The sequence below is a fragment of the Carica papaya genome, chromosome 4 (assembly GCF_054855325.1).
Source record: "Carica papaya isolate Zhongbai chromosome 4, ASM5485532v1, whole genome shotgun sequence".
NCBI classification, from domain to species: domain Eukaryota; kingdom Viridiplantae; phylum Streptophyta; class Magnoliopsida; order Brassicales; family Caricaceae; genus Carica; species Carica papaya.
Genome location: NC_142312.1, coordinates 20,451,188 through 20,465,594, shown reverse-complemented (window position 1 = coordinate 20,465,594; position 14,407 = coordinate 20,451,188). Strand labels below are relative to the sequence as shown.

Sequence of the window (14,407 nt, the reverse complement as noted above, 5' to 3'; positions counted from 1 at the left end):
CTCCCTATTTAATCGCGATCAGACGGTCCAGATCAAACACAATGAACGACTTAGATTAAAAGTGGACGAACATAAATAACCCTCTTCACACCAAACCCTAACCCTACCCGTTAGACTCCCTGCCGGAGAAGAAGACCCAGCCGCCAGAAGGGAAGCCAACCACCGCCGCTACCGCACCGAAGTCACTTTTGACCGCCAAAAGAGGTTAAAATTTTCTCCTTTGCTCGAGATTTAATTATAAACACCCCCATGGCCAAATCGGAGCAAAAGGATTGGCAGATTGGTCGAAAACTGTGGACAAAGTCCAGCGGCACTACCGCAGAAAAATGAAAAAATCTGCTTTGATGAGGCCCTTCTCGATTCCCGTTTTGCATAATTCTTCCACCTTTATAATCACTGTTTCCTTCTCTACAGGTTGACCGAAGCAAAACACCCAACCGCAAGGTGAGCTGACGAAACTGCCACATAAGAGAACCCCGCTACTGGTAAGTTTCGATTTTATGACTTTTTTCGACCAACCGAGGCTGCTTAACGTGTTTTCTCACAGGGATTGGTACAAAACTAGCTGAATTCAGTCGAAAATGGCTAAAAACAGGCGACTCGAGGCAAACTGCCACCATAGGTGGTGGTGCCAACGTCGGAGCACAACGACACCGCCGTGTTAGAATCCCGAGATTGGCCAAAAAGGGTTCCTAAGACTGATTTTAGATTTTTTAGGATATTTCTAGGTACTTTAAGCGTGTTTTAATCCCCGAAAGAAAATTCAGGGAACCCGGAGACCGCCCGTAGGCACAGTAAAAAATTTAGCATTTCGGACATTAATTTGAGTAAGAATCTCGGACCTTATTCCCTGTTATGGAATTGAAGTTTAATTTTAAATAATATGGTATTTTGTGAAACTTAGAAAACATTTATAATTAATTACAGGTTACTAATGGAGTCGGAACCGGTTATTTACTATTGTTTGCTATGTTTAACCAGTTGTCTGATTTTACAGTTTTTGAGTGTATGATAATATACTAAAATTGGTATGATGCGATTGCATTTCTTTTATGCATGTTTTGCTTATTTTGTGTGACTACGTTGAATTGGGAAACTGAAAATTAAAAAAAAAGGAAAACTGTTTGATTAAGTGGATGATTGAATGGTAGTCTTACTGGATATCTTGAGAGATGGTGGACGGACCAGGTGCATAAGGAACCCTACCATGAATGTTGCCTCATACCGGACGGGGTATCGAGATTTGGTATTTTGGCGCTCATACCGAATGGGGTATGGGGACGACTGGTTACTTGAAAATGTTAAATAAGGGTTTACGCATAGTGGGAACATCCCTATGGACCCCCATGGATATCAGTAGGCAGATAAAAAAGAAAAGTTATTATTCTGGTTAACTGAATATGAGATTATGATATTGTTTGTACTATTGCCTTTATAGGTCAGTTTTAGAAATTTCACTACGGTAAGTGTACAATAAATGATTTTACTTATGATAAATGAATTTACTTAAATTAAGAACTGCATTAATTATTTTCATGATTTTTACCAACCTTCATTTTCGTATCGGTGAGTAGTGCGACATTGTTGCTGCGCTAGTATAACTCACTCTTTCATTAACCATTTCAGATCAAGAGTACCAAGATCTAGATTCCGATCCACAAGAGGGTTGCGAATAGGATGTTCAATTGTTTACTTTCCATTATTTATTTGTTTTTTCGTTGTTCTTTTAGAAGGGTCATTCTCGTAACCCTATTGGGTATTCTAAATTATTGTCTTAGGAATATAAACCTTAACGCTATTATTTCGCTTCCGCATTCAATTTATAATTTATTTTTTTTCAAGTTTCGGGTTGTCCCTGTTGGTATCACAACCGCGTTCATCGAAACTATTCTTTACACAAAAATTCTAGGAAACACCAAAGAATAAATTATCACTCAACTGTTCCTTGTGAAATGCAGGTACAGATAGATGAGTAGAGGAAGACCCTCACTAAATCGAACAGCCTGGGAGGGTTCGTTTCAAGAAGATGTTGACCGATTATTTGAAATGTTGGAGATACTCAACACTACTTAGCAAGATTGGGAAGAAAGAAAGGAGCTACCTGACCCTCCCCCGCTACCACAGGTTGAGCCACCCCTGCAATTGGAGGATCCTAAGCCACCTTGATATAACCCTACCCGAACTGCATCACTCTACACCACCATAGTACTATTCGTTGCCTCTACCATATCATCCAGTGTCCATCTCTAGCACAATCCAGTTCCTCTTCCACGGGACCCATTTCCTCCCATGATAGACCCAAGCTACATTGAGAGGTATAAAAGACTAAACCCATCTATTTTTGCAGGGAGATCTTCCTTTAAAGAGGCTGAGTATTGGTTAGGTGAGATAGAGAATGCCTTCACGACTCTTGGGGTGATTCCCGAACAGAGAGTCATACTCGCCACCTACATGCTAGTGGGAGAAGCAGGTCACTGGTGGCAACTCAAGTAGGCCACCTTGCTCGTTGCAGTCACTTAGGAACAATCCTTGATGACCTTTAATATAGAGTACCTCCCAAAGCATCTCCGACATCTAAAAGAAATAGAGTTTGCACACCTGGTCCAGGGTGACATAACTGTATCAAAATATGCCTGAAAGTTTTTAGAGTTGGGCCAGTATTCCCCTGAGAGCATATGGATGAAGACAGAAAAGCAAGAAGGTTCGAGCGGGGTCTCCGTCCTGAGATAAGACAATAGCTATATATATTCGAGCTTAGTACTTAGTCGATTGTTCTAGCTAAAACACAGCTAATGAAGAGGAATCTTTGCGTTTTTCCTCTAACAGTAGGGAATCTCAGGCCCCCGATTTCACACAGCAGACTAGTACCTACTCCACATGTTCAGTAGAATAAGATTCCTAGGTCAAAGACTCAGGCTCCTCCTCAAATTCCAACAATAGGACGTGGCAAGACTTGTCAACACTGTGGCAAGGATCATGAGGATCGACCCTGCTATCACCTCAATAATACTTGCCGCGTATGTGGGAGTGCTAACATTATGTGAGAGAGTGCTCGAGGAATTAGAACCAGATCAGACCTCCTATTTAGGGTAGGGTTTACAACCTCACTTAGCAGGATGCAGAGGCCAACCCAGACATGATACAGAGTACGTACACTATCTGTAATCATCTTGTACATGTTTTGATTGATACTAATACATCGCATTCATTTGTTTCACATGCTTTTGCATCAAACTTGAATGTATTACCTGAAAGACTTGATTTTGTATTGTTTGTGTCTATTCTTGGGAGTCGGACACTATTGGGTGAGGTTATATACAGAGCCTGTGTTATAGATATAGCAGATAGGAAATTGAGTGTGGAACTAATAGAGATTGACATGGGAGACTTTGATGTAATCTTAGAAATGAATTGGCTAACGGTATATCACGCCGCCGTAGATTATTTTCATAAGAAACTTGTATTTAACCCTCCTAATGAGGAGTCATTTACAAATTAATAAAATTATTTAACATTTGTTCCCTCATGAAAATTTTTCCTATTATCAAGTGCTTTAACCAGACTGTTTTCTCTAACTAGGCAAACCTAAGAAAGAAATTTGTATTCAAGAGATTTCAGTAGTTCGAGACTTTCCGAATGTGTTCTGGATGAACTACCTAGACTAGCAGTGGAGAGAGAAGTTGAATTCACCATAGACCTTCAGCCAGACATCCAGCCTATTTCAGTTGTCCCTTATCGCATGAGTTGTGTTGAGATAGAAAAGTTGAGAAAACAGATCAATGAATTGTAGGATAGTGGATTCGTCCGACATAGTGCGTCCCCTTGGGGTGCCGGAATCACATTTGTAAAGAAGATGGATGAGACGTTAAGGCTATGTATTGACTACAGAGGACTGAACAGGGTCACGATCAAGAACTAGTACCCCATCCCTAGGATTGATGACCTTTTTGATCAGTTGCAGGGTGCTAAAGTCTTCTCTAAAATAGACTTGCGTTTAGGTTACCATCAGGTAAAGATCAAGGCAGAAGACATTTCCAAAACAGTTTTTTTGACCAGGTACGAACACTATGAACTACGCACCAACCATCTTCATGGATTTCATGAACAGGATTTTTAGACAATTTTTTGATCAGTTCATCATTGTATTTATCGATGATATCATAGTCTATTCAAAAAGTATAGAGGAGCATACTCACCATCTGATTCAGGTTTTGCAAGTCATTAGAGAAAAGAAGTTGTATGCAAAGCTGAAAAAGTGTGGACTCTGCCTCGAGCAGACTACCTTCCTAGGGTACATTATATCAAGTGATGGAGTGTCAGTAAATCCCGAAAAGGTTGACGTAGTGCTCGACTGAGAAAAATTAACTTCGGTCAAGGAGATTCTTAGCTTTTTGGGAATGACAAGTTATTACCGCAAGTTTGTGGAAGGATTTTCTAGTCTAACTGCTCCTTTGACTCGGCTCACAAAGAAAAATGTCAAGTTCAAGTGGAACGAGGACTGTGAAATGAGTTTTTCAGAATTAAAGAAGCGATTGACTACCGCACCTGTGTTGGCCTTGCCGAGCAGGAGAGGTGGATATACAGTTTATAGTGATCCCTCCTACGTGAGGTTGGGTTGTGTTCTGATGCAGTGTGGAAATGTCATAGCCTATGGGTCCAGACAGTTGAAGAGTCATGAAAAAAATCACCCCACCCATGAGTTAGAACTTGCCGCGATTATCCACGTCTTGAAGACTTGGAGCCATTACTTGTATAGGGAGAACTTTCCGATCTATACTGACCATAAGAGCTTGAAACACATATTCACTCAAAAGAATTTCAACATGCGTTAAAGAAGATGGATAGAACTCTTCAAGAACTACGATTGCAACATTTTGTATCACGCAGGTAAGGTCAACGCGGTAGTCGATGCACTCAGTGAAAAAAGTATAGGTATATTAGCTCACACAATGGTTTCAGAATGTAGGGTAATATGGGCCACACAACAGGTACAACTTCAAGACATGAAGAGAGTCATATGTTTGGCCCACCTGACTGTTCAACTTGAGTTGATCAAGAGAATAAAGGAAGCCCAATCCTCTGATTCCACCATAACAGCTCTCAAGAAAGATGCAGAACAAAGAGTTAATTCAGAATTTCTAGTCTTTACCGATGAGTTGCTTAGATTTCAGGATAAGGTGTGCACGCCAAGTGACAGTGAGCTAAAAAGGGACATCATGATAGAGGTCCATAGCTCAAAGTTTGACATACATCCCGGAAGCACTAAGATATATCAAGGTATGTGACCCCGATTTTAGTGGAACGAAATGAAAAGAGATGTGGTTGACTGTTTCTAAGTGTTTGATATGTCAGCAAGTCAAGATAAAGCATCAACGTACAGACGGACTATTTTAGCCATTACCAATTCTGGAGTGGAAGTGAGACCATATCACAATGGATTTCGTGACCGGATTGCCTAGGGCACGCTTAGAACATGATGCCATTTGAGTAATTGTTAATCGCCTCACCAAGTCTTTCCACTTCTTGGCCATCAGGATGACCGACCCTTGGAAAAGTTAGAAAGAATGTATATCCGGGAGATAGTCAGGTTACATGAAGAATTAGTGACAGTAGTATCCGACAGGGACCCGAGGTTCACTTCTTGGTTTTGGTCTAGTTTTCAGCAAGCCATGAAAATGAAACCGTCCTTTAGTACTGCATTCCATCTTTAGACCGATGGACAATCAGAAAGGACGATCCGCACACTGGAGGATATGCTTCGAGTTTGTATTCTTGACTTCGGGGGCAATTGGGATAATCATTTACCATTATAGAGTTCGCTTAAAATAACAGCTACCAAACAAGTATTGGCATGACTCCGTACGAGGCATTGTATGGTCGTTGATGCAGATCACCGATATGTTGGGAAGAGGTGGGTGATAAAAGATTGTTTGGTCTAGATCTTATGAAGGAGACTACAACCAAAATAGTTAAGATCAGAAAGAACATTCAGATGGCTCAGAGCAGACAGAAGAGTTATGCAGATATCCGGAGGAGGGATTTAGAATTTGAGAAAAGTGATCGGGTGTTCCTTAAACTCACTCTGTTCAAGGGAATCAGTAGGTTTGGCAAGAGAAAAAAATTAAATCCTCGGTTTATTGGGTCATTTAAAAATTTAAACAGAATTGGTACCGCCGTCTACAGACTGACACTGCCTCCAGAATTTTTCAGGGTCCATAATGTGTTTCACGTGTCCATGTTACGTAAGTATAACCCGTACCCCTCTCACATCTTGGCTCAGAAGCCTCTTTCACTCCAGAAGGATCCGTCATAGGAGGATGTACCGGTCGGTATTGTGGACCGAAAAAGCAGAGTACTCCGCAACAGGAAAATTCCCTTTGTTAAGGTCCTATGGCAGAATCACACAAAGGGAGAGACCACATGGGAGCTAGAATCAGACTTCAAAACCCAATATCCCCAACTGTTTGATTAAGTGAGAAAGAGACAAATTTGAGGGATCAAATTTTTTTTAAGAGGGAGGAGAGTTGTAATACCCGAAATTAATTTTTAAATATTTAAAATTAATGTATAAAATATAATTTTTAAATTTATGAACTTTTATTTAATGTAAAAATTAAAAAAAAATAGGTGAAAAATGAAATTGAAAATAATTTTGGGAAAAATGGTGAAAATTTTGGTTATGGGAGTGTTTTTGAAAGAAAAATAAAAAATTAGGGGTCAAAATATAATTTTAACAAAATATATCACGTAGGACCGCCCAGTTAGCAGCCATGATGAACCGGAGCGCGTCGTGTGGTAAGGCACGCTGGAGTGGTGCCACACAGGAGGTCACGCTGGCAATCCACGTGCCCGCGATCGGACGGTCCGGATTTGTTCCAGCGCGTGTGGACGGTATGGATCAGTTCCCTCCTTAAACACGATCGTATAGTCCAGATCAAATCGTGATGAACGGTTCAGATTTATTTCCTATTTAAATGTGATTAGACGGTCCAGATCAAATGCGATGAATTGCCGAAATAAAAGGAGATGAATATAAATATATCACTTCACACCAAACCCTAACCCTAACTGCGAGCACCTCCGCCAGAGAAGAAGAACCAGTCACCGGGAAGGGAGCCGATCGTTATCTGCCGTTGCGTTGGAGCCACCTCCGACTTTTAAAATAGGTAAAAAAATTCTTCTTGTCGCTCGAAATATAATTTTGAACACCTCCATAGCCAAATCGGAGTAAAAGAACCGGCGGATGAGCCGAAAACTGCAGGTAAAGTCAGGCTGCGCTACCGCAAAAAAAAAATAAAAAACAGCCTCCGATGAGACCGATTCTCATTTTATGCAATTCTTCCACAATTGTATTTAGCATTTTGTTTCCCACAGTTGACTAAAGAAAAATGCCAAATCGCGAAGGTGAGCCGGGGGAGCCGCCACACCGAAAAACTCTGCTGCACTGAAAAACTCCACTGCACCGAAAAACTCCACCACTGGTAAGTTTATGTTTTTTAACTTTCTTCGGCTAATTGAAATCTCTTAACGTGTTTTCTCGTATGAATGAGTACACAATCGACAGAAATCAGCCAAAATTGGCTGAAAACGGCCTACCCGAGGCAAACCGTCGCCGCGGGCGGTAGTGCCACTGTGCCAAAATCTCAAAATTTGCCAAAAAGGATTTCTAACATCGATTTTGGATTTTTTTGAGTATTTCTAGGTACTTGAAGCGTGTTCTAATCTCTAAAGAAAAATTCAGGGAAGCTAGAGAACACTAGTAGACGCAACTGAAAACTTAGCGTTACGGACATCAATTTGGGTAAGAATCCCTTACCGTATTCCTTGTTATAGAATTGAAGTCTAATTATAAATAATGTGGTATTTTGTACAATTTAGAAAATCTCGATAATTAATCACAGGTTACTAATTGAGCCGGAACTGATTATTATTCATTATTGATCCTGTTTGATTAATTTTACTGTTTCAAATGCATAATTTTATACTGGAGTTGGTATGATGATGTAGTGGTATTTCTTGATGAATGTATTGCTCTTTCTGCGTGATTTACAGTTAAATTGTAAAACTGAAAATTAAATGTAAACGAAGAATTATTTGATTAAGTGAATGATTGAATGGTAGCCTTACTGGATATCTTGAGAGATGGTGGACGGACCGGGTGCATAGGGAACCCTACCGTGAACATTGCCTCATACCGGTCGAGGTATTGATGATTGGTATTTTGGCATTCATACCGAACGAGGTATGGGATGGTCCGTTTCACCCTCATACCGGACAGGGTATTGAGAGCTGATATTTTTGGTATTCATACTGTACAGGGTATGGGACGGCCGGTTACTTGAAAATGTTAAATAAGAGTTCACACGTAGTGGAGACATCCCTATGGACCCCAATAGATACTAGTAGGCAGATAAAAATGAAAAATTGTTGTTCTGGTTAACTAAAAATGAGATTATGAAAATGTTTGTGCTATTGCTTCTATAGGTTAGTTTTGAAAATTTCACTACGGTAAGTGTACAATAAATAATTTTACTTATGACAAATAAATTTACTTAAATTAAGAGCTTCATTAGTTGTTTTCATAATTTTTACCAACCTTCATTTCTGTATCGGTGAGTAGTGTGATATTCTTGCTGGGCTAGTGTAGCCCACTCTTTCTTTAACCATTCAGATCAAGAGGATCAAGATCCAGATTCCGATCCACAAGAGGGTTGTGAATAGAATGTTCAATTGTTTACTTTTCATTATTTCTTTACTTTTTTGTTGTTATTTTAAAATGGTCATTCTCGTATCTCTATTGGATATTCTGAATTATTGTGTAAGGAATATAAACCCTAACGCTATTATTTTGCTTTCGCATTCAATTTATAATTTATTTCATTTCAAGTTTCGAGTTGTCACAAGTATTCGAGGGAAGATAAGTAAAATGTGAGTATGACACCTTAATAAATAGGTGGATAGTGTTTGAGGGGCCACAAACAAAAGTGAGATTGCACCTTGATAAACAAGCATGTAGTATTCGAAGGAACATAAATAAAATATGACTTGGACACCTTGATAAATAAACATATAATGTTAGAAAAAACATGAGATAGTGATAAGTGGAGCATTATGAACACTTAACATATGTAATACTTTTAAGAATCTAGTAAAATCTCAAGTAGATGGCTTGGAAAAAAGAATGTAAACACAAGTGGTGTGGCTGAACCTTTATAAAAGAGTTTGTGTTCTATTCCTTTTCCTCTTTACTTCATTTGCTATTTATCATCGCTTGATATATATATCCTCGCTCACCCATAGTCACAAAATAAATTCATTGCTCATATTATCATACTTAAGTATTAATTTAAAACATATTGCATAAATCAATAGGTAAGGATTCTCATATTAGGATATAATTCTATCTTAGACCGAATAGCATTTAAAAGAAAAATTGAAAAATATCTTTAAAGGTCTTAAAATTTTATAAATCCAATTCACCCTCCCTCTTGGATTGTCCTAGACTTTAGACCAATAGAGCCTAAACCCAATTTTGTCACCATCGAAACATTAGTGAAATAAGTATTTGGCATCACTAGATCAAGTATTAAATGTCAATCACCGTCAGTCCATAGTACACTTTCAAAGTAACGAACTCTATGTCCTTAGTGAGATTCACACTTGACCTTCAAATGAATTACGTTAGTTATATCTATGATAATTGTATAGATTTATCTATGTTTATGTTTGATCCAACTTCGATTTAAGCATGCCTTAATTTCTTGTTTGGAAATTTAAAATTTCAAGACATGATAAATAATACCTCACTAAACCAAAAAAAGTATATGGATTTAAATTTGAATTTTAAATCTCTCATATTCAGTATGCACCATTAAGAAGAAACAAAAAGAAGTATTGAGCTATTAACTAAATGCAATGTGGTAAAATGTTATGAATTTAAGCAAATAAATAAATTGAGTACATTGATACCAAACACAAGTAGCACAATCAAAGGGAGTTCATATAAGGAATCTGACCAAAACACTAAATATATACTTGTTTTATTTAAGAGAAAGAGTAACTAGAGTTTCCATAATGATAACCAAATGGTTAAGAAGAAGAAACAAGAAGCATGAAGTACTTGTTATCTACTAATGACAAGAGTAATGCTAGCGTACAACAAACACAAAGAATACCTAAAAGAAGCAAAAATTTCGTTAGTCCTGAGAATAAAAAATAAAAAATAAAAATAATGTTGAAAAAAAGTTTTAAATACTTATAAGCAGTTTAGCAATAGCTCCCCCAAATTTTCTCTTTCAAACTCTGTTAATGACATCTATTGATGATACAAAAAAATAAAAAGTGATTAATTAGATGATAATGAGTTGCAAAATGAACCAAATAAACAGTAATGGAAGGAAGTTTTAGATTCCTAATTGCTAATAGTGGCTATTTGAAAACCAAATGAGGGAACTTGATAGTTGGGAGAGAAAGCCTTGATCATACAAAGTATACTTAAAATTGATTTAATTAAATTTCCTTTTATGTCAATGTAATAATTTCTAAATTAACTACAAAAATAGAGTAAAATACTATTTTAATCTCTAAATTTTTGAATTTATTTTAAAAGACGATTTAAGGCACACTACGTTTTAAACTTTTAACTAGTAAAAAAGTTGTTTGGAAAAATAAATTATTTTTTAGTTAAGAAATTGAAAATAATAATAATAATCAAATAATTATTAACAAAACCCTAATTATTCATATTCTTATTCACTGATTCTCCTTTAAAAAACCCTAATCATTTAAAAAAAACAGCATCCAACGCAACATGAGAGATGAGGTAGATCTTGGAACAAAGGAGGAGAGAGAGAGAGAGAGAGAGAGAGAGAGAGAGAGAGAGAGAGAGAGAGAGAAGAGAGAGGGAGAAAAAAGTGAGAGAATGAAGAAAATACTCGCAGGCGATGATCTTGTCAACAGAGTTGGTGGAGAAAATATTGGAGAGAAAAAAAAATCAAAAGATTAGTGGAGTCAATAATGTGGACTATAAAATATAGCTTATTAACTGCCATGAAAGTCTAGTTTATTATCTAATTTTGTGGAACATATACATATTTTACTTTGTTGAAATATCTAGGAGGTCAATTGCATGATGTATCGGGTATACATATATATAAATACAACTGTCCTCATTCTTACGATTTTTATGAAGAAAAATATTGTAGTAGTTAAGCTTTGTGCATGACCTGTCAACAATGGAATTGGATGATGCAAACAAGAAAACCGTATGGACATGTATGTTTGGCTTTTGCATCTCCATTCCCAACTTATACGGCCCCGTGTGTGTATATATATATATATATATATATGATATGTATATACACGTATTATATGTGCACTGATTATCTGAAGATCATTCCGGGCAACAATATGTCTGGAAGAGTGTTGGTTTTAGTTACAGTGTACAAAGAGACGTCTAGGAGTAGGAGGAGACTGTCGACTGGTTCTCATCACCATTACCATGGCAAAGAGGAGAAAGGTTACAACAGAAGACAAGAGCTTCTCAGATACTCTCGGTTTCTACGGGATTCTGCTCCGCCACTGCAAACAGCTTCCATCGCTCTCCGGAATTCACCTCCGCGGCCGCAAACACCTTCCACTGCGCTCCATCGTCCCATTATAAATAATCAAGTAACACTCTAATTACCTTTCTTACTTTTCATCTATGTATGCATATATATTAATACCTGGTATTAATTAAATTAAATTAAATTCAAATATTGTAGAATTGAAATGAGATCAATACAACATCGATTCGATTGAACTTGAAACGAGATTAGTATAATATAAGTATGATTGAAATTTGAATGAAAATAGTAGTATGATTCTCAATTAATTTCGTATCCAATTCAAATTACCAGGCGTTTTTTATTACTCTTAATCTTATTGACATTTTTATGTAAAAAAAAAAATTATGATTATCTAATTAAAAATAAAGACAAAAATAATTTAATACGTAAATTATGAGTAATAATTCTATTTTTTTTATTACAACAGATTCGTAATTAATATATTATGAAATAAAATACTCAAAATTTTCATAGATAGTATTGATTCTACGTAGAAGTTAGGAAATAAAATTAAAAAATAAGTTTCTGAAAATACTAACTATTTTTTTATATAAAGTATTTATTTATTTTTTGTTTTTAGTTTTTCTTTCATACTTCTGTTATTTTTATCTTTAATCTTTCACTTTTTTCTTCAATTTTTTTTTTCAATCTTATTTTTTAAATCTTAAATTAGATATGTTCTTAATTTTATTTTTCTGTTAAATAGATTTATAAAATTGTAAGATATTAAGTTAATTTTATTTTTTTAACTTTATAACTCTAAAGTTTTACTTTAATTTTAAAAAAATAAAAATATAAAATATAAAAATATGAAAACATATTTATCGTTCTCCAAAGTTTCTTTTTAATTTTATTACCTAATTTCTTCTTGCAATCTATGTTATATACAGAAATAACGTATAAATTTGTTAGCAAAAAATGAATAGTTTTTTTTTTTCAGTTAATTATCGTTGTCGAATCTATAAATTTTATTTTTTTATTAAATAATTCACCATTTTGCATTTGATATTCTAATTTAAAATAAAAATTTTTAAACATAATTTTAAAATAAAATTTTAGGACTTAATAAAATGTATTAGGAAATTTTAGTCAAGGTACAAATATGGATTTATGAACGAAAAGGGAGAAATAAATTTTTTGAATGTATCCTATTTTTTGTTTAAATAAATAAATAAATTCTAAAAGAAATTATAATATATTAATCAATTAATGCAGAACACGTGTCATTAGCATTATTTGTTCGTATTTTATTTATATATATATATATATCAAACTGGTAAAGTAGAGATTATAGTAAATCTCCACTTATTCATTTTACAATTTAAATATGTGTAAAAAAAATTAAATTGACCTAGAATATATTTGATTTGATGGTGCTGCATGTAAAATATAGATTATACTAAAAGCTTTACTTACTCTTTTCTCACAATTTAAAAAAAAAATATATATATATATATATAAATAATTTAAACTCAGCCAAAATATATATGATTTGGTGGTCTTGTACGTAAAATGACCAAGATATGAACACCCATATACAAAGCACAAAAGTTCTAATAATTGAGAACAAAATTATCTTTAAAGCTTGTTTGTTATGTGTTATCACAATTCATCGATGATTGCATTGTATTCAATAGAAGAAAGGGTACAACCATGAACTTCATGAAAATCTACATATCTAATTCAAAGATTTAAGATTGTTATAATCTCATAAACCACACCATTGATATTATAGTAGATAATTGTATTGTATCCAGTATAAGAAAGTATATAACTTATTTTAAATACTTAATTAGTGAAAAATTTAACTTTCTGGAGATATTAGGCGATTGTTAGATGATTATATTTTAGATCTTGAAGTTAATATACAATTAGAATATTTTTGTCTCTCTAAAAATTAAACTAAAAATTTGAGTAAGACCATTTGGAGTCCAAAGGAAGGTGTAAGGCTGACTAGATAGGAGAAAATCTATTTAAAGAGAGGAAAAAACGACTAGAAATATATCGTTTAATTGCATTAAAACCATATCTTGTAAACAGGAATAGGTATATAACAATAAAGTTACATTCGAGCAAGAGGTAGATTTATATTTTTTGTTTAATCCATTAGGTTTTAGTATAATCCATTTTATATTCGTAAAATCCATTAGGTTTTGGCAATTCATTTTAGTCTATGTTATTATGTCAATCAATTCGCAATATATTTTTCTGAGTGTGTATTAGTTCTTTAATTCTAAAAGCTTGAATTGAGAAAAAAAAATAAAGCTGAGAAATCAGCTATACATACACTAAATTAGTTTCCTTTGTTAAAAAGTTACATTTGCTCTAGGAGGTTGTGGGAGTGGAAAGAAAGGCAAGATGTTCAAGGAGCAGTCCAACTTGTTTTTGCACTTTCAAAGTACTGATTCCAAGTTGTTTAACATCTTTGAGAAGCCTCCAAGCTGAAAAAGATGATGATAAGAAAATGAAGACTTATAACCAACCTCCAAGCAAGAAAATGAAAGCTGTAGTCAGGGTCATATCTATACAGGTTATACACACACACATATATACAAATATATATATATATATTCATAATATATATATATATATATCTCTTTACTAACCAACTAGTTTATCAAATTCTAATTCTATAATGATTGATTAATTTCAGCTCCAAAACAAATGGAGATTAATCTCCAATATATTCTTGTCACAAGGAAAGCGAAGATAGGAAGATAAATATCGAATTATTTATCAACTTCAGAAATTAAATATCTTTATATATTAACAGATTTATGAACAAATGCTTATTTGAC

General features: G+C 34.9%; 1 protein-coding gene across 1 annotated transcript; it reads left to right on the top strand.

Moving 5' to 3' along the window:
• The first annotated feature begins 10,787 nt into the window (after positions 1-10,787).
• Positions 10,788-14,407, top strand: LOC148266443 (uncharacterized). Its single transcript, XM_088219134.1, has 3 exons — positions 10,788-11,670; positions 13,939-14,139; positions 14,263-14,407. The coding sequence occupies exons 1-3, from the start codon at positions 11,221-11,223 to the stop codon at positions 14,320-14,322; spliced, it is 711 nt and encodes a 236-aa protein (XP_088075260.1). The 5' UTR covers positions 10,788-11,220; the 3' UTR covers positions 14,323-14,407.

What these genes read in the sequence shown, in the direction of transcription:
- LOC148266443 (XM_088219134.1), top strand. Translation starts at nt 11,221, where the DNA reads ATGACCTGTCAACAATGGAATTGGATGATGCAAACAAGAAAACCGTAT. An exon ending in GTCCCATTATAAATAATCAA is followed by an intron (nt 11,671 to 13,938) that starts GTAACACTCTAA and finishes CATTTGCTCTAG; the next exon opens with GAGGTTGTGGGAGTGGAAAG. An exon ending in TCAGGGTCATATCTATACAG is followed by an intron (nt 14,140 to 14,262) that starts GTTATACACACA and finishes GATTAATTTCAG; the next exon opens with CTCCAAAACAAATGGAGATT.